Below are 21,111 nucleotides of genomic sequence, written 5' to 3'. Positions count from 1 at the left end.
CTGGAATGCATTTCAATTAACAGGTGTGCCTGGTTAAAAGTTCATTTGTGGAATTTCTTTCCTTCTTAATGCTTTTGAGCCAATCAGTTGTGTTGTGACAAGGTAGGGGTGGTATACAGAAGATGGTATTTTACCAAATAAGGCTAAGTCCATATTATGGCAAGAACAGCTCAAATAAGCAAAGAGAAACGACAGTCCATCCTTACTTTAAGACATGAAGGCCAGTCATTCTGGAAAATTTCAAGAACTTTGAACGTTTCTTCAAGTGCAGTCGCAAGAACCATCAAGCGCTATGATGAAACTGCCACTCATGAGGACCGCCACAGGAAAGGAAGACCCAGAGTTACCTCTGCTGCAGAGGATAAGTTCACGAGCAATGGACATTAGACCAGTGGAAATCTTTCCTTTGGTCTGATGAGTCCAAATTTTAGATTTTTGATTCCAACCGCCGTGTCTTTGTGAGATGCAGAGCAGGTGAATGGATGATCTCTGCATGTGTGGTTCCCACCGTGAAACATGGAGGGGTGTAATGGTTTGGGGATGCTTTGCTGGTGACACTGTGACTTATTTATACTTCAAAGCACACTTAACCAGCATGGCTACAACAGCATTCTGCAGCGATACTAAGCACAAACCAGACGAAAAGGCATGGAACTATCATTTGTTTTTCAACAGGACAATGACCCAACACACCTCCAGGCTGTGTAAGGGCTATTTGACCAAGAAGGAGAGTGATGGAGTGCTGCATCAGATGACCTCGCCTCCACAAAAAACCCGACCTCAACCCAATTGAGATGGTTTGGGATGAGTTGGACCGCAGAGTGAAAGAAAAGCAGCCAACAAGTGCTCAGCATATGTGGGAACTCCTTCAAGACTGTTGGAAAAGCATTCCAGGTGAAGCTGGTTGAGAAAATGCCAAGAGTGTGCAAAGCTGTCATCAATGCAAAGGCTGGCTACTTTGAAAAATCTAAAATATTTTACATTTGTTTAACACTTTTTTGTTACTAAATGATTCCATACGTGTTTTTTCATAGTTTTGATGTCTTCACTATTATTCTACAATGTAGAAAATAATCCAAATAAAGAAAAACCCTGGAATAAGTAGGTGTGTCCAAACCTTTGACTGATACTGGAGATTGTGTCCAACAAAGCGAAGATAACCTGCCTAAATGACTACCGCCCCATAGCTCTCACGTCGGTAGCCATGAAGTGCTTTGAAAGGCTGGTCATGGCTCACATCAACACCATCATCAACGTAACCCTAGACCCACTCCAATTCGTATATCGCCCAAAAAGATCCACAGATGACGCAATCTCAATCGCACTCCACACTGCTCTTTCCCACCTGGACAAAAGGAACACCTATGTGAGAATGCTGTTCATTGACTACAGCTCAGCGTTCAACACCATAGTGCCCACAAAGCTCATCACTAAGCTAAGGACCCTGGGACTAAACACCTCCCTCTGCAACTGGATCCTGGACTTCCTGACAGGCCTCCCCCAGGTGGTAAGGGTAGGCAACAACACATCTGCCACGCTGATCCTCAACACGGGGGCCCCTCAGGGGTGCGTGCTTAGTCCCCTCCTGTACTCCCACAACTGCGTGGTCAAGCAGGACTCCAACACCATCATTAAGTTTGCTGACGACACAACAGTGGTAGGCCTGATCACCGACAACGATGAGACAGTCTATAGGGGAGGAGGTCAGAGACCTGGCAGTCCGGTGCCAAGACAACAACCTCTCCCTCAACATGTGCAAGACAAAGGAGCTGATCATGGACTACAGGAAAATGAGGGCCGAACACGCCCCCATTCACATCAACAGGGCTATAGTGGAGCGGGTCGAGAGTTTCAAGTTCCTTGGTGTCTACCTGAACAACAAACTATCATGGTCCAAACACATCAAGACACTTGTGAAGAGGGCACGACAACACCTTTTACTCCTCTTGAGACTCCTCATGAGACTGAAAAGATTTGGCAGGTGCTCAAACAGTTCTACAGCTGCACCATCGAGAGCATCCTGACCAGTTGCATCACTGCCTGGTATGGCAACTGCTCAGCATCCGACCGGAAGGTGCCGCAGATGATAGTGTGTACGGCCCAGTACATCTCTGGGGCCAAGCTTCCTGCCATCCAGGACCTATATACTAGGCGGTGTCAGAGGAAGGCTCAAAAAAGTGTCAAAGACTTCAGTCACCCAAGTCATAGACTGTTCTCTCTGCTACTGCATGGCCAGCAGTACCAAGTCTAGGTCAAAAAGGCCCCCTTAACAACTTCTACCCCCAAGCCATAAGACTGCTGAACAATTTATAAAATGGCCACCCGGACTATTTACATTGACACCCCTCTCCTCTTTGTGTTTACACTGCTGGTACTCGCTGTTTATCTATGCATAGTCACTTTACCCCTACCTACATATACAAATGACCTCGCCTGACCTGTACCCCTGCACATTGACTCGGTACCGGTACACCCGGTATGTAAACTCGTTATTGTTATTTTATTGTGTTACTTATTTTTTACTTCAGTTTATTTTGTAAATATTTTCTTTACTTTATTTATTGAACAGCATTGTTGGTTAAGGGCTTGTAAGTAAGCATTTCACAGTACAGTCTACACCTGTTGTATTTGGTGCATGTGACAAATAAAATGTGATTTTGTTTAGATACTGGTAGCTAGCTAACGTTACACCAAATACAGAGCTCTAAGTGAACAGCAAAATGTTACGTTAGCTAAAATACCTACCGTCATCTCTGCCAAAGAACACGCACTGAAAGTTTGAAACACAATGGCCAAAGCAGCCCCAAAAACGGTATTGATTGGCAACAAGTCATCCCAATTGTCAATGCTTCTTCTTCTATGGTATAATGGAGTTCGCAACAATTTGATGTGCATTTCACCACCAACTGTGCGGGTGAATAACAAGAATCCCAAAAAAGGAAATAATGTGGGACAAATAAATCAAATATCATACAAACTATAAAAAAAAAATATTAACTAAACAAAATCAACCTGCTTTTCTGTAAAAATTAATTCATACATTCTAATCAGGTCCATTCATAGGCTCAAAAGACTCCTGTGAGGGTGGGACATTTCCTAGCGACAATAGTCCTTGCAGTGCTTCTACCGTGAAGTCATGGAGCCCCAAAGAAATTCTCGGCTGCAAATATAGTGATCTCCAGCTTCTTAGACCCTTGTGCTGTACAATTAATCACTGTGGCTATAAATGCCACAAAATCCACTTTCTTCACAATGAGTGTATCCAGATCACTCGATTGACTTAAAACACTAGGAACTGGTTGCAATGCATCCACTGCCATATCTTCAACACTATTGCCTCTTGCCACTTCAACTCTCTTCACTGCCTCCACATAGGTGATCTGCTGCACAGCCCTGAACCTTGACACCTCTACCTCCTTCACCCTAATAGGGCACTCAAGGAAGTCCGGACAAAATGACAGATTCTTCAATACTATACTTCTCCCGTCTGAAATTTTTTTGACACGTGACCATATCCTTTACAATTCCCACACTGTAATGGTTAGGACACAAATGCTCTCACCACATACCTCACATATCCAAGCTTCACATAATTAAGGTAGAGTCTCCTCAAACAACAATATCGATAGGCTTTTCTCCTTCCTTCCATTTACCATACGGTTCAGGCAACGGGCACTGACCAGTCCTGTGATTTTGTGACTATGGTACTTGTCATCTATATCCAACGAGACTCCAGCTATAACTCCTTTGGCAGGTGCCCTGCTCCGAAAAGCAATAAGTTACTTCTGACGTGGACAATTTTGCCAGATCTAGTGCATGCTTCTTCTGTTCTTCATTAACACAATTAACCAAAACAAGGCTGCTTCTAGTCACTTTGATTTAATCCATTGCTTTCTTCACAGTCCTCAATATTACAAATGGATTTTCCAAATGAATCTCCTTGTCCAAAAAACACAGTCCAATAAGAAAAGCATTATCGGACAGGTCCTTGTCTTCTACTGCAACTTTTGCTCGTTTTGTTCCATTCTTTGATTTCACTATTTTCCATTAATTGTCACACACTTTACTTGCCGCACTTTCAGATTCAAGCACAGTAGCCATTTCCTCTCTTTCCACCCAATTGTCACTGATCTTGATTGTCCCACTTCTCCCCATCCTCCCACTTCTCTCGACACGCCCATTATGAGTCACTCCAGCGAGGCAGCAACCTAAGATTCAGCGCGAGGGCTGATAGGGTAAAAATAACGCGATTGGACTGCTGGCTCTGACTCTTGCCGCGTTGACGTACTAGTCGGAAGGAGGAAACTCGGATATTTCCGACTTGCTAACTGGTTATAGTTATACACGTGACGCCCACGTGACGCGTTCAACGAATCAGCAAGTCAGACATTGCCGAGTTTCCCAGTTCCGACTAGCATATAAACTCGCCAAATTCTCTTAATTTGGGGGCGGACATAGCGGGTTGGCGTATCGGTCACATGACGTGTATGAGGAAATATCGCAGCTGAAGAGGAGAAAGGTGGATTGTTTTTACTTTACTGTGGATGTGCTACACATTTTGATCGATATCCGCCAAATCGTCGAAAATGAGTGCTAGTTTGGACATCAGACTGAAAAGAGCAAATAAAGTATATCATGAGGGGGTAAGGGTCAATTTGCCTGAAATTTACATAGTAAGATATACAGTATAACTATCGATGCCACCAAACTGTAAGACGCGATGACATTGTGTCATTGGGTATAAAGCAACTCACGTACTCAGCAGAAGTCATTCCAAATGGTATAGCTTGAACAAGTGCATCAGTGACAGGTGATACAGTGAAGTGTCAAATAAGTACTTAACCACCCGTATTTTATCTCTTCTACCCTCGACATGTTCTGTTACTAGCTCGTGTTGATCATTGTTTTACTCCAATTTTATCAGTAACTTCACAATACAGTGGCTATATTAACCCTGAGATAAATTGCTGTGTTTCGTAGCTCTGGCAACTTGGCAAGTCGTGTGCATGACAATTGTTTTGCTTACTACAGAGCAACCTTTTATGTGTTTGTGGTGAAGAGATGATAATGATTATTTTTCCTGATCAGCAGTTATCAATTTCTTCAATGTGTAAGGTTTCTACTGCCCTCTAGTGGATGTCCTGCGTTGTCTAACATTTTATTTTTTTATTTTATTTTTATTTAACCTTTATTTAACCAGGTAGGCTAGTTGAGAACAGGTTCTCATTTACAGCTGCAACCTGGCCAAGATAAAACACAGCAGATTGACACACAACAACACAGAGTTACACATGGAATAAACAAACAGTCAATAATACAGTAGAAAAAAAGTATATATACAGTGTGTGCAAATGAGGTAAGAAGGGAGGTAAGGCAATAAATATCCCATGGTGGCGAAGTAATTACAATATAGCAATTAAACACTGGAATGGTAGATCTGCAGAAGATGACTGTGCAAGTAGAGATACTGGGGTGCAAAGGAGCAAGATAAATAAATACGGTATGGGGATGAGGTAGTTGGATGGGCTGTTTACAGATGGGCTATGTACAGGTGCAGTGATCTGTGAGCTGCTCTGACATTTGGTGCTTAAAGCTAGTGAGGAACCAGTCTAACCAGACACCTAGGTATTTGTAGTTGTCCACGTATTCTAAGTCAGAACCATCCCGAGGAGTGATGCTAGGCGGACGGGCAGGTGCGGGCAACGATTGGTTGAAGATCATGCATTTAGTTTTACTTGCATTTAAGAGCAGTTGGAGGCCATGGAAGGAGAGTTGTATGGCATTGAAGTTCATCTGGAGGTTAGTTAACAGTGTCCAAAGAAGGGCCAGAAGTATACAGAATGGTGTTGTCTGCATAGAGGTGGATCAGAGAATCACCAGCAGCAAGAGCGACTTCATTGATGTATACAGAGAATAGAGTGGGCCCGAGAATTGAACCCTGTGGCACCCCCATAGAGACTGCCAGAGGTCCGGACAACAGGCCCTCCGATTTGACACACTGAACTCTGTCTGAGAAGTAGTTGGTGAACCAGGCTAGGCAGTCATTTGGGAATCCAAGGCTGTTGAGTCAGCCGATAAGAATGCGGTGATTGACAGAGTCGAAAGCCTTGGCCAGGTCGATGAGTACGGCTGCACAGTATTGTCTTTTATTGATGGCAGTTATGATATCGTTTAGGACCTTGAGCGTGGCTGAGCTGCACCCATGACCAGCTCGGAAACCAGATTGCATAGCGAAGAAGTTACGGTGGGATTCGAAATGGTCGGTGATCTGTTTGTTGACTTGGCTTTCGAAGACCTTAGAAAGGCAGGGTAGGATAGATATAGGTCTGTAACAGTTTGGGTCTAGAGTGTCTCCCCCTTTAAAGAGGGGGATGACCGTGGCAGCTTTCCGATCTTTGGGAATCTCAGACGATACGAAGGAGAGGTTGAACAGGCTAGTAATAGGGGTTGCAACAATTGTGCCGGATCATTTTAGAAAGAGAGGTTCCAGATTGTCTAGCCCAGCTGATTTGTAAGGGTCCAGATTTTGCAGCGCTTTCAGAAACATCAGCTCTGGATTTGGGTGGAGGAGAAATGGGGAGGCTTGGGCAAGTTGCTGTGGGGGGTGCAGAGCTGTTGACCAGGGTAGGGATAGCCAGGTGGAAAGCATGGCCAGCTGTAGAAAAATGCTTATTGAAAATCTCAATTATCGTAGATTTATTGTTGGTGACAGTGTTTCCTAGCCTCGGTGCAATGGACTTTAGTGTCCCAGAACTTTTTGGAGTTTGTGCTACAGGATGCAACTTTCTGTTTGAAAAAGCTAGCCTTTGCTTTCCTAACTGCCTGTGTATATTGGTTCCTAACTTCCCTGAAACGTTGCATATCGCAGATGATGACATACAAGTAACTGCCAAAATAAAGGAAACACTTGAGTAAAAGGGGGAAAGAAAGTACATTGAAAGCAGGTATTTCCATACAGTTGTGGTACCTAAGTTAATTATGCAATTAACATCCCATCATCGTGTGTGTGTCAGTCATCAGATCTCAACCCAATTGAACACTTATGGGAGATTCTGGAGCAGAGACAGAGACAGCGTTTTCCACCACCATCAACAAAACACCAATTGATGGAATGTCTTGTGGAAGAACGGTATCGCATCCCTCCAATAGAGTTCCAGACACTTGTAGAATATATGCCAACTTGCACTGAAGCTGTTCTGGCGGCTTAAGACACTTTGCTGGTGTTTCCTTTATTTTGTCAGTTATGTGTATCTCTTCACCAAACCCTCTGGTCATAGTAAAGCTTTATGAACACCCTAAACACCAAGAGTGTGATACTTTTTGCATTTCATATTTGTAATATAATTTCTGGTTTATTATGTCAGGAGGTCCTTGCCGGTGTTGTGGCGATAGTTAGTAAGGAGGCGGTCCAGCACCAGGGCATCACTCTCACCATGGAGGGAATTGTCAACCTACAGCTTAGCTCCAAGAGTGTGGGAGTCTTTGAGGCCTTCTACAACTCTGTTAAGGTGAGAGTCCAACGGTATTTCCAAGCCCAAGGATCACCACACATTGAACTGCCTTTTTCACATGATTAGATGTTGTTGTTGTCATGGACTGTTTAGTGCCAACATGGAGCATAGATACCTTACCTCAGTCTGTATATCAATGACTCTGATGTCACAGATTGATCTCTCCCCTCTTTCTGTAACAGCCCATTCAACTTATCACAAGCAACATTGAAGTGGTAAAGCAAGGCAAGGTGCCTGGAGGCAAGACAGAGATTCCCTTTGAGTTCCCCCTGCACACAAAGGGCAACAAAGTGCTGTATGAGACCTACCATGGTGTTTTCGTCAACATTCAGGTAATGACCACAGAGCTGGGGCCTGCCCTGCACTTTGCAAATGGCTGTCTTCTGTATTTTCAGACTATGACCTAGATTCTTCTCCATGTCAGACAAGGACCAGCCAGAGAACCATACTATACCTCCCAAAGCAGATATTTCAGTGTCCAAAATTGATTGTGTATGCATTTTGTCTGCCATCTTTGGGTCAGACCTGCTTCAGCTGACGCAGTGCCCATGCTATTTCTAATGACAATTTAAAAGATCCCTTTTATTGTCATGTCATCTGGAGAAATACAAAAACAACTGATTGTAAACCTCTGATGCTAATGAGGTGTAATTATAGAGACAGAGAGGCACAGATTGACATTTCCTGTGTTCCAGTCGTTTGTTGTCTCAAGGAAACTGCAACAAAAAAAATACAAGGAAGACTAAATGTTTGCTTAAAAAAAGCATGTTTTCATCACTGCAGATGTATAGGCCTAAGCAATGAAATAATGTTATTAGCAGATGCTGAAAGGTCATTTTCCAGCAATCTTACATTTTGCTGGAGTAAAAATAACAAGGCATTCTGTAGTTGCCGAGGCATTTTTACTCTCAAACTGGAGCTCTTTTTTGTCCCCTGAATCAGTCAAGCTTCAGAATGTATCTAGATGTGTGTCTGTTGTCTGCAAAATCAATGAGGTGTAGACCAACATTTCAATAGTGTAACGCTTGAGCATTAAACCTTTGAAAAAAAATTATCTAATAGGCTTTGTTTTTGTCCAATAAGAATGTTTACCCTTGAAAAGCTATGTCTTCTGAAACAGTACGATCTAGTAGATTAGGTATTTATATTGCATTCCAGAATAAGTGAGGCATTCGAAGGACAGAGGGGAGGCTCTGTACTGCATCTAATATTAGACCTAAAATTCAGATAGTACTGATGAGGAACCTCATGGGGGGGTGACTTATCAGTCTCAATTCTACCACTGGAAATGGTATCCAGCTTTATTTTAAGGCAGGCTTTTAACAATCATATGCCTGTTTCTCCTGACAATATGTGAGGAAAAAGTATTTGTATCCAAAAAAGCCTTGTTACTAATGTTAATAATTGTATGGTGTTTATTTTCTCAGTACACCCTCCGTTGTGACATGAAGCGCTCCTTGTTGGCCAAAGACCTGAGCAAGACCTGTGAATTCATGGTGCACAGTCTGGTGAGATCAACCATCATCCTGACTCAGACCAATATCTCATCTCATCTCTGAGAATACCATACAAAAACACCACCGTAACATGATCTGACGTTGCTTGATTTTAAGTTTCATGTAGCTACAGTAAGAAACAGGCCTGTAGTTTCTTATACTTTTCTTTAATATAGATGAAGTTACAAGTGAAGTGATGTTGTAATCTATAGTTGCACAATGATATCATACATGATTACTAGGGGACTGTGCCATCTCTGGGGCCATGCAGACCATTTGCTCATGGTTAGACTGTCCCCTTTCTCTTCTCTCAGCCACAGAAAGCCAAGCTGCAACCCACCCCGGTAGACTTCACCATCACGCCAGAGACCCTGCAGAATGTCCGCGAGGTACAGCAGGCCTGTCGGGAATATGACCAAACACCTACAAAATGTTCAATTACATTTAATCTACACTACATGACCAAAAGTATGTGGACACCTACTTGTCGACCATTTCATTCCAAAATCATGGGCATTAATATGGATTTGGTCCCCCTTTGCTGCCATAACAGCCTTCACCCTTCTGGGAAGGCTTTCCACTCGATGTTGGAACATTGCTGCAGGGACTTGCTTCCATTCAGCCACAAAGCATTGGTGAGGCCGGCACTGATGTTGGCCGATTAGGCCTGGTTCACAATTCCAGTTCATCCCAAAGGTGTTCGATGGGGTTGAGTTCAGGGCTCTGTGCAGGCCAGTCAAGTTCTTCCACACCGATCTCGACAAACCATTTCTGTATGAACCTTGCTTTGTGCATGGGGCATTGTCATGCTGAAACAGGAAAGGGCCTTCCCCAAACTGTTGCCAGAAAGTGGGAAGCACAGAATCCTCTAGAATGTCATTGTTTGCTGTTGCGTTAAGATTTCCCTTCACTGGAACTAAGGGGCCAAGCCCAAACCATGAAAAACAGCCCCAGACCATTATTATTCCTCCACCAAACTTTATGGATTCGGGCAGGTAGCGTTCTCGTGGCATCCGCCAAACCCAGATTTTTCTGTCGGACTGCCAGATTGGAATGTGTAGTGATTCACTCCAGAAAATGCGCTTCTACTGCCAATGGAAGAGAGCTTTACATCACTCCAGCTGAGACTTGGCATTGTGCATGGTGATCTTAGGCTTGTGTGCGGCTGCTCGGCCATGGAATCCCATTTCATGAAGCTGCCTACAAACAGTTATTGTACTGACGTTGCTTCCAGAGGCAGTTTGGAACATGCTAGTGAGTGTTGCAACCAAGGACATATTATTTTTACGCGCTACAAGCTTCAGTACTCAGCAGTCCCGTTCTTTGAGCTTGTGGCCTACCATTTCGCGGCTGAGCCATTGTTGCTGCTAGACGTTTCCACTTCACAATAACAACACTTACAGTGGACCAGGGCAGCTCTAGCTTGGCCGAATATTGACGAACTGACTTGTTGGAAAGGTGGCATCCTATGAAGTGCCATGTGGAAAGTCACTGAGCTCTTCAGTAAGGCCATTCTACTGCCAATGTTTGTCTATGGAGATTGCATGGCTGTGTGCTCGATTTTATACACCTGTCAGCAACAGGTATGGCTGAAATAGCCGAATCCACTAATTTGAAGGGGTGTCCACATACTTTTGTGTATATACAGTTGAAGTCAGAAGTTTACATACACCTTAGCCAAATACATTTAAACTCAGTTTTTTCACAATTCCTGACATTTAATCCTAGCATAAATGCCCTGTCTTAGGTCAGTTGATCACCACTTTATTTTAAGAATGTGAAATGTCAGAATAATAGAAGAGAAAATGATTTATTTCATCTTTTATTTCTTTCTTCACATTCTCAGTGGGTCAGAAGTTTACATACACTCAATAAGTATTTGGTAGCATTGCCTTTAAATTGTTTAACTTGGGTCAAATGTTTTGTGTTGCCTTCCACAAGCTTCCCACAATAAGTTGGGTGAATTTCTGCCCATTCCTCCTGACAGAGCTGGTGTAACTGCCACAACTTTGGAAGTACGCTTGGGTTCATTGTCCATTTGGAAGACTCATTTGCGACCAAGCTTTAACTTCCTGACAGGGGGAAAAAAATGAATGAAATGTATGCATTCACTACTGTAAGTCGCTCTGGATAAGAGCGTCTGCTAAATGACTAAAATGTAAAAATGTAAATGTAGATGTCTTGAGATGTTGCTTCAATATATCAACATAATTTTCCTTTCTCATGATGCCATCTATTTAGTGAAGTGCACCAGTCCCTCCTGCAGCAAAGCACCACCACAACATGATGCTGCCACCCCCGTGCTTCACGGTTGGGATGGTGTTCTTCAGCTTGCAAGCCTCCCCCTTTTTCCTCCAAACATAACGTTGGTCATTATGGCCAAACAGTTCTATTCTTGTTTCATCAGACCAGAGGACATTTCTCCACAAAGTACGATCTTTGTCCCCATGTGCAGTTGGCTTTTTTATGGCGGTTTTGGAGCAGTGGCTTCTTCCTTGCTGAGCGGCCTTTCAGGTTATGTTGATACAGGACTTGTTTTACTGTGGATATAGATACTTTTGTACCTGTTTCCTCCAGCATCTTCACAAGGTCCTTTGCTGTTGTTCTGGGATTGATTTGCACTTTTCGCACCAAAGTACGTTCATCTCTAGGAGACAGAACGCGTCTCCTTCCTGAGCGGTAGGACAGCTGCGTGGTCCCATGGTGTTTATACTTGCGTAATATTGTTTGTACAGATGAATGTGGTACCTTCAGGCATTTGGAAATTGCTCCCAATGATGAACCAGACTTGTGGAGGTCAACAATTTTTTTCTGAGGTCTTGGCTGATTTCTTTAGATTTTCCCATGATGTCAAGCAGAGGCACTGAGTTTGAAGGTAGGCTTTGAAATACATCCACAGGTACACCTTCAATTGACTCAAATGATGTCAATTAGCCTATCAAAAGCTTCTAAAGCCATGACATCATTTTCTGGAGTTTTCCAAGCTGTTTAAAGGCACAGTCAAATTAGTGTATGTAAACTTCTGACCCACTGGAGTTGTGATACAGTGAATTATAAGTGAAATAATATGTCTGTAAACAATTGTTGGAAAAATGATTTGTGTCCATGCACAAAGTAGATGTCCTGACTGACTTGTCAAAACTATAGTTTGTTAACAAGAAATTTGTGGAGTGGTTGGAAAAATAGTTTTAATGACTCCAACCTAAGTGTATGTAAACCTACGACTTCAACTATATAGTGTACCTTTTGGCATTCTAGATGTTGGTTTCCTGGGTCTTAATCGGTCTACTCCGTCATTGATCAAAATTATTTGAGGAAAACCAGCAGACACCGTAGCAGGAGTGTTCAGACCGTTAATATCATCCCATCTTTGTATTACTCACCATCGTCTCCCTCAGAGGAGTTTGCTGCCCAAGTTCCTGATCCGGGGCCACCTGGATGCCACCAACTGTGTGATCACTAAGCCCCTGACTGGAGAACTGGTGGTGGAGAGTTCTGATGTGGCCATCAAGAGCATCGAGCTGCAGCTGGTCCGCGTAGAGACCTGCGGTGAGTCTGACGCTACTTATTGGTGCCCATCTACACTGAACAAAAATATAAACGCAACATGCAGCAATTAAATATTTTACTGAGTTGCAGTTCATATAAGGATATCATACAATTGAAATAAATGTATTAGGCTCTAATCTATGGATTTCACATGACTGGGAATACAGATATACATCTATTGGTCACATATACCTTTAAAAAAAAGGTAGGGGCGTGGATCAGAAAACAATCAGTATCTGGTGTGACCACCATTTGCCTCATGCAGCGCGACACAGCTCCTTCGCATAGAGATGATCAGGCTGTTAATTGTGGCCTGTGGAATGTTGTCCCACTCCTCTTCGATGGCTGTGTGAAGTTGCTGGATAATGGCGGGAACTGGAACATGCACGTCGATCCAGAGCATCCCAAACGTGCTCAATGGGTGACATGTCTGAGTATGCAGGCCATGGAAGAACAGGGACATTTTCTGCTTCCAGGAATTGTGTACAGATCCTTGCAACATGGGGCCTTGCATTACTATGCTGAAACATGAGGTGGTGGTGGATGAATGGCACAACAATGGGCCTAAGAATCTCGTCATGGTATCTCTGTGCATTTAAATTGCTGTTGATAAAATACAGTTGTGTTTGTCCGTAGCTTATGCCTGCCCATACCATAAACCCCCCCCCCCCCCCCCCCCCTCCACCATGGGGCACTGTGTTCACAATGTTGACATCAGCAAACCGCTCGCCCACACGACGCCATACACTCTGTCTGCCATTTTCCCGGTACAGCTGAAACCGGGATTCATCTGTGAAGAGCACACTTCTCCAGCATGCCAGGGGCCAATGAAGGTGAGCATTTGCCCACTGCAGTCAGGTCAAGACCATGGTAAGGGTGACAAGTACGCAGATGAGCTTCCCTGAAACGTTTTCAGACAGTTTGTGCAGAAATTACTTGGTTGTGCAAACCCACAGTTTCATCAGCTGTCCAGGTGGCTGGTCTCAGACGATCCTGCAGGTGAAGACGCTGGATATGGAGGTCCTTGACTGGCGTGATTACACATGGTCTTTGGTTGTGAGGCCAGTTGGATGTATTGCCAAATAATCTAAAATGATGTTGGAGGTGTCTCATGTTAAAGAAATTAACATTAAATTCTCTGGCAACAGCTCTGGTGGACATTCCTGCAGTCAGCATGCCAATTGCACACTCCCTCAACTTGAGACATCTGTGACACAACTGAACATTTTAGTGGCCTTTTATTGTCCCCAGCACAAGGTGCACCTGTGTAATGATCATGCTGTTTAATCAGCTTCTTGATATGCCACCTCTGTCAGGTGGATGGATTATCTTTGCTAAGGAGAAATGCACACTAACAGGGATGTATACACAATTTGAGAAGCTTTTTGTGTGTATGGATTTTTTTTATTTCAGCTCATGAAACATGAAACCTAGACTTTACATGTTGCGTTATATTTTGAGGGCAGGCCCTGGTAGAATACTGTAACAATGCTTCCTTCGAGGGTATCATTCATCTGAACTGTACGTGATTGAATGAAAGTAAGATTCCCATTACTTTGCTTTCACCAATCCAGATTAGTGTCTAAACAGGGCCCTACCCACTCCAATAGAAGTGAATAGTGTGTTTTTCCATCTGCGCCAGGTTGTGCTGAGGGCTATGCCAGAGATGCCACAGAGATCCAGAACATCCAGATAGCAGAGGGAGACGTTTGCCACAGCCTCCCCATCCCCATCTACATGGTCTTCCCCAGGCTCTTTACCTGCCCTACCCTTGAGACCATCAACTTTAAAGTCGGTGAGTTAACCTGTAATAAATACAAGTCAAATAGTGCAACAGTTTGTGGTTTACCGATGACTGACAGATTTGATTCTTTGTTCCTCTGTAGAGTTTGAGGTGAATGTGGTGATTGTCCTCCATGACGAACATCTGATCACTGAGAACTTTCCTCTGAAGCTGTGCCGAGCGTGAGAGCCCAGAGCTCCACTACAATGGAGGATGGTCAGAGGATAGTGCCGTTGACATGCCTGGGCAAGAACGACCTGAAGTGACCAAGGACTCATAGTCCAGAGATAGCCAAGCCTACAAGTCCTGGCAGACAGCCATATCTGTTGGCTGGGCCTCCCTGCTCTGAATCAATGACACGGTCTATAAGTGCATAATGTTATATGGACGTATGTCTACAGTTCAGGGAAAAAAAGACTGAAAAAGCAGAGGATGTTCAAGGTCGTGGGCTACCTTTCAATATAATAGTGCAAATGTCAAAATGGATAAAGTAACTTAATTGTGTATCAATTCATGATATCTTTGAAGCCGCGTTGTTGCATTTCAGAAGTTTTTTGGAGAGACATTGTCCATCATTAGCAGTAATATGGTCAATTTCTAACTGAATATCGGCACTGTCAAAATGTAGCCCAAAGAACATTCTAAATGGAGGAATTTCAAACTAACAAGGTATTCAAAATCAACCAAGTTATTAAATGCATTTTAACATTCCAGTTATGTTATCATTGTAAATTGTGTGTGTTGGCTTAACCCCAAAGAGCTGGCTCAAGGAGGTAAGCAGCTTTAGTACATTTTCTTCAGTAAGGATTGACACATTTTAGACTGAATCCATATTCCCAAACCATAAGATCAGAGATGGCTGACTAAAAGTAATGATCCGGCTTTCTGGGGCATGCATTGGTGTCCGAGCTGTGTGCCAGTAGTTTAGGCAGACAGATCATGCATGCAACATGTCAATACCTCTCATAAATAGGAGAGATTGACATGCATATTAGGAAAATTGCAATTGGCTCATCTAAGTCCTTTTTTGTGGCACCTGACCACACGACTGAACAGTAGTCAAGGTGTGACAAAACTAGGGCCGTGTCATACCTGCCTTGTTGATTGTGTTGTTAAGGTAGAGCATCGCTTTATTATAGATGGACTTCTCCCCATCTTAGCTACGACTGCATCAATATGTTTTGACTGACAGTTTACAATCTAGTGTTACTCCAAGCAGTTTAGTCATCTCAACTTGCTCAATTTCCACATTATTTATTACAAGATTTAGTTGAGGTTTAGTGAGTGTTTTGTTCCAAATACAATGTTTTTCGTTTCAGAAATATTTAGGGCTAGCTTATTCCTTGCCACCCACTCTGAAACTAACTGCAGCTCTTTGTTGAGTGTTGCAGTCATTTCAGTCGCTGTAGTAGCTGACGTGTATAGTGTTGAGTCATCCACATACATAGACAGTCTGTCTTTACTCAGTCAGTGGCATGTCGTTAGTAAAAATCGAAAAAAGCAAGGGGCCTAAACGGGTACCCTGGGGAATTCTTTGTGTAAGTGCTTGTTGAGTGTCCTTCCCGATAAGCATGCTGAAATTCTGTTGTCAATTTGTTTACTGTAAAATAGCATTGTATCTAGTCAAACACAATTTTTTCCAGAAGTTTACTAAGGGTTGGTAACAGGCTGATTGGTCGGCTATTTGAGCCAGTAAAGGAGGCTTTACTATTCTTAGGTAGTGGAATGACTTTAGCTTCCCTCCAGGCCTGAGGGCACACACTTTCTAGTAGGCTTAAATTGAAAATGTGACAAATAGGAGTGGCAATATCGTCTGCTATTATCCTCAGTAATTTTCCATCCAGATTGTCCTACCCTGGTGGCTTATCATTGTTGATAGACAATTTTTTCACCTCTTCCACACTGACTTTTACAGAATTCAAAAGTTCAATTCTTGTCTTTCATAATTTGATCCAATGTACTTGGATGTGTAGTGTCAGTGTTTGTTCCTGGCATGTCATCCCTAACTTTGCTTATCTTGCCAATGAAAGTCCTTAAAGTAGTTTGCAATATCAGTGGGCTTTGTGATGAATGAGCCATCTGATTCAATGAAAGAAGGAGCAGCCGAGTTGGCTTTTTTCCCAACATTTTATTTAAGGTGCCCCAAAGCTTTTTACTATCATTCTTTATATAATTGATCTTTCTTTCATAGTGTAGTTTCTTCTTTTTATTTAGTTTAGTCACATGATTTCTTAATTTGCAGTACATTTGCCAATCAGTTGGGCTGCCAGACTTAATTGCCATACCTTTTTCCTCATCTCTCTCAACCATACAGTTTTTCAATTCCTCATCAATCCAAGGGGATTTAACCGTTTTTACAGTCATTTTCTTAATGGGTGCATGCTTATTAGTAACTGAAATAAGTAGTTTCATAAATGTGTCAAGTACAGCGTCTGGTTGCTCATTACACACCACAGACCAGTAAATATTCTTTACATCCTCAACATGAATCACTACAAAACTTCTTGTATGACCTCTTATACACTATATTAGGCCCAGCCTTTGGAACTTTGGTTTTCCTAGATATGGCTATTATATTGTGATCACTACATCCTATGGATTTGGATACTGATTTAAAGCAAATATCTGCAGTGCTAGTAAAGATGTGGTCAATACATGTTGATGATTTAATTCCTGTGCTGTTTGTAAATACCATGGTAGGTTGACTGACAACCTGATCCAGGTTGCAGGCACTGGTTACAGTTTGAAGTTTTTTCCTGAGTGGGCAGCTTGATGATAGCCAGTCAATATTTAAATCACCCAGAAAATATACTTCTCTGTTGATATCACATACATTATCAAGTATTTCACACACATTATCCAGATATTGACTGTTAGCACTTGGTGGCCTATAGCAGCTTCCCACAAGAATGGGCTTTAGGTGAGGCAGATAAACCTGTAGCCATATTTCTTCAACAGTATTTAACATTAGATCATCTCTAAGCTTTACAGGTATGTGGTTCTGAATATAGCCCTGTGTGGTTCTGAACACCTCCTGCATTGGCATTTCTGTATTTTCTGTAGACGTAATAACCATGAATTGCTACCACTATCATCAAAGGTATTATCTAAGTGAGTTTCAGAGATAGTCAGAATATGAATGTCCTGTGTTACAAGCAAGTTACTGACTTCATGGACCTCGTTTCTTAGGCTACATATATTAATATGGGCTATTTTTAGTACTTTTCTGGGTTGCTTGATTGTTTTTAATGCTTTACTGGGAAGCTTATCAGAGGTAGACTTACTCATATTATTTACATGGAGCTGATAGTGCAGGGTGAGCTGCATAAAGTGATCTTCCTACTATTTCACACCGCCTCAGTGGTAACAGTAACTGGTTTATGATTACTGCTTGCAACAGCTGTAAGATAAACAGATGTATTCGGTGCAATTAGGGGTACAGAAATTAAATTACTTGCATTGTGTTTGCCAGTGGCCCTATGTACATTTGATGCAGCATTATGACGACTCATTGTCACAATAGTAGGGATTAACTTAGCTGGTCTTGGATCATTATTCCCCCTCCAAACTTCAGTTGGCATTGCATTAGGGCAGGTAGTGTTCTCCTGGCATCTACAAACCCACATTCATCCGTCAGACTACCAGCACTCCTTAATGTCAATATGCCTTGTCCATTGCTGTTCTGGTTAGTGTTTATTGGCTTATTTCACTGTAGAACCTCTAGCCATGCTCATTATACCTTATCCAACCTTTCAGTTCCACCACCCACACATGCTATGACATCTTCTGGTTTCAATGATGTTTCTAGAGACAATATTTCTCTCATCACTAAATGCCTAGGTTTACCTCCTCTGTATTCACATCCCACCATACCTTTGTCTGTACATTATACCTTGAAGCTATTTTATCGCCCCCAGAAACCTGTTCCTTTTACTCTCTATTCTGGACGTCATAGACGACCAATTCTCATAGCTTTTAGCCGTACCCTTATCCTACTCGTCTGTTCTTCTGGTGATGTAGAGGTGAATCCAGGCCCTGCACTGCCTAGCTCCACTCCTATTCCGCAGGTGCTCTCTTTTGATTATTTCTGTAACCGTAATAGCCTTGGTTTCATGCATGTTAACATTAGAAGCCTTCTCCCTAAGTTTGTTTTATTCACTGCTTTAGCACACGCTGCCAACCCGGATGTCCTAGCTGTGTCTGAATCCTGGCTTAGAGTTTTTGGTAGACTTCCTGAAATCTTCATCCCTAACTACAACATTTTCAGACAAGATAGAACGTCCAAAGGGGGCGGTGTTGCAATCTACTGCAGAGATCTGTCCTACTATCCAGGTCTGTACCCAAACAATTTTAACTTCTACTTTTAAAAATCAATCTCTCTAAAAACAAGTCTCTCACTGTTGCCGCCTGCTATAGACTACCATCTGCCCCCAGCTGTGCTCTGGACACCATATGTGAACTGATTGCCCCCCATCTAGCTTCAGAGCTCGTGCTGCTAGGTGACCTAAACTGGGACATGCTTAACACCCCAGCCATCCTACAATCTAAGCTTGATGCCCTTAATCTCACACAAATTATCAATTAACCTACCAGGTACCACCCCAAAGCCGTAAACACGGGCACCCTCAAAGATATCCTAACCAACTTGCCCTCTAAATACACCTCTGCTGTTTTCAACCAAGATCTCAGCGATCACTGCCTCATTGCCTGCATCCGTAATGGGTCAGCGGTCAAACGACCCCCACTCATCACTGTCAAACGATCCCTGAAACATTTCAGCGAGCAAGCTTTTCTAATCGACCTGGCACGGGTATCCTGGAAGGATATTGACCTCATCCCTTTCCACCTGGCTACCCCTACCGCGGTCAACAGCACTGCACCCCCCACAGCTACTCACCCAAGCCTTCCCCATTTCTCCTTCTCCCAAATCCAGTCAGCTGATGTTCTGAAAGAGCTGCAAAATCTGGACCTCTACAAATCAGCAAGGCTAGACAATCTGCACCCTTTCTTTCTATTACTAGCCTGTTCAACCTCTTTCATGTCATCTGAGATTCCAAAAGATTGGAAAGCAGCTGCTGTCATCCCCCTCTTCAAAGGAGGGGACACTCTTGACCCAAACTGCTACTGACCTATATCTATCATACCCTGCCTTTCTAAGGTCTTCGAAAGCCAAGTCAAAAAACAGATTACCGACCATTTCGAATCCCACCGCACCTTCTCCGCTGTGCAATCTGGTTTCAGAGCTGGTTATGTGTGCACCTTAGCCACGCTCAAGGTCCTAAACGATATCGTAACCGCCATTGATAAGAAACAATACTGTGCTGCCATATTCATTGACCTGGCCAAGGCTTTCGACTCTGTCAATCACCACATCCTCATCGGCAGACTCAATAGCCTTGGTTTCTCAAATGATTGCCTCGACTGGTTCACCAACTACTTCTCTGATAGAGTTCAGTGTGTCAAATTGGATGGCCTGTTGTCCGGGCCTCTGGTAGTCTCTATGGGGGTGCCACAGGGTTCAATTCTTGGGCCAACTCTTCTCTGTATACATCAATGATGTCGCACTTGCTGCTGGTGATTCTCTGATCCCCCTCTATGCAGACAACACCATTCTGTATACTTCTGGCCCTTCTTTGGACACTGTGTTAACAACCCTCCAGACGAGCTTCAATGCCATACAACTCTCCTTCCGTGGCCTCCAACTGCTCTTAAATACAAGTAAAACTAAATGCATGCTCTTCAACCGATCGCTGCCCACACCTGCCTGCCCGTCCAGCATCACTACTCTGGACGGTTCTGACTTAGAATATGTGGACAACTACAAATACCTAGGTGTCTGGTTAGACTGTAAGCTCCCCTTCCAGACTCACATCAAACATCTCCAATCCGAAGTTAAATCGGCTTCCTATTTTGCAACGAAGCATCCTTCACTCATGTTGCTAAACATACCCTCGTAAAACTGACCATCCTACCGATCCTCGACTTCGGCGATGTCATTTACAAAATAGCCTCCAACACTCTACTCAGCAAATTGGATGCAGTCTATCACAGTGCCATCCGTTTTGTCACCAAAGCCCCATATACTACCCACCACTGCGACCTGTACGCACTCGTTGGCTGGCCCTCGCTTCATTCTCTTCACCAAACCCACTGGCTCCAGGTCATCTACAAGACCCTGCTAGGTAAAGTCCCCCCTTATCTCAGCTCACTGGTCACCATAGCAGCACCCACCTGTAGCACGCGCTCCAGCAGGTATCTCTGGCCACCCCCAAAGCCTCCTTCGGCCGCCTCTCCTTCCAGTTCTCTGCTGCCAATGACCGGAACGAACTACAAAAATCTGAAACTGGAAACACTTATCTCCCTTACTAGCTTTAAGCACCAACTGTCAGAGCAGCTCACAGATCACTGCACCTGTACATAGCCCATCTATAATTTAGCCCAAACAACTACCACTTCCCCTACTGTATTTATTTTGCACCCCATTATTTCTAGTTTGCATTTACTTTGCCACCATGGTCTTTTTTGCCTTTATCTCACCTCAGACTTGACTGCAAGTTTGTTTTACTCCATGTGTAACTTTGTGTCGAACTGCTTTGCTTTATCTTGGCCAGGTCGCAATTGTAAATGAGAACTTGTTCTCAACTTGCCTACCTGGTTAAATAAATAAAACTCCAGAGAACACGTTTCCACTGCTCCGGAGTCCAATTCCAGCAAGCCACTCCAGCCGACAGCGATCTTAGGCTTGAGCAAGTGAAGACACTTTTACATGCTT

The 21,111-nt window shown here is 43.3% G+C and overlaps 1 protein-coding gene across 2 annotated transcripts; it reads left to right on the top strand.

Moving 5' to 3' along the window:
• Positions 1-4,370: 4,370 nt before the first annotated feature.
• On the top strand, positions 4,371-15,052 carry vps26c (VPS26 endosomal protein sorting factor C). 2 transcript variants are annotated; one of them, XM_014137204.3, is made up of 8 exons: positions 4,371-4,519; positions 7,365-7,508; positions 7,694-7,843; positions 8,939-9,019; positions 9,322-9,396; positions 12,406-12,556; positions 14,199-14,351; positions 14,443-15,052. In XM_014137204.3, exons 2-8 carry the CDS (start codon positions 7,434-7,436, stop codon positions 14,523-14,525), a joined length of 768 nt encoding a protein of 255 aa, XP_013992679.1. In that variant the 5' UTR covers positions 4,371-4,519; positions 7,365-7,433; the 3' UTR covers positions 14,526-15,052.
• The last annotated feature ends 6,059 nt before the right edge of the window (positions 15,053-21,111 follow it).

This window comes from Salmo salar, chromosome 13, assembly GCF_965601325.2.
Source record: "Salmo salar chromosome 13, fSalSal1, whole genome shotgun sequence".
Classification (NCBI taxonomy): Eukaryota; Metazoa; Chordata; class Actinopteri; order Salmoniformes; family Salmonidae; genus Salmo; species Salmo salar.
This window is presented reverse-complemented; position numbering and strand designations above follow the sequence as displayed.

Excerpts from the sequence above, each read along its gene's own strand:
- vps26c (XM_014137204.3), top strand. The coding sequence starts at position 7,434 with ATGGAGGGAATTGTCAACCTACAGCTTAGCTCCAAGAGTGTGGGAGTC. Across the intron at positions 7,844-8,938 it reads GTGTTTTCGTCAACATTCAG|TACACCCTCCGTTGTGACAT; the intron begins GTAATGACCACA and ends TTATTTTCTCAG. Across the intron at positions 14,352-14,442 it reads GACCATCAACTTTAAAGTCG|AGTTTGAGGTGAATGTGGTG; the intron begins GTGAGTTAACCT and ends GTTCCTCTGTAG.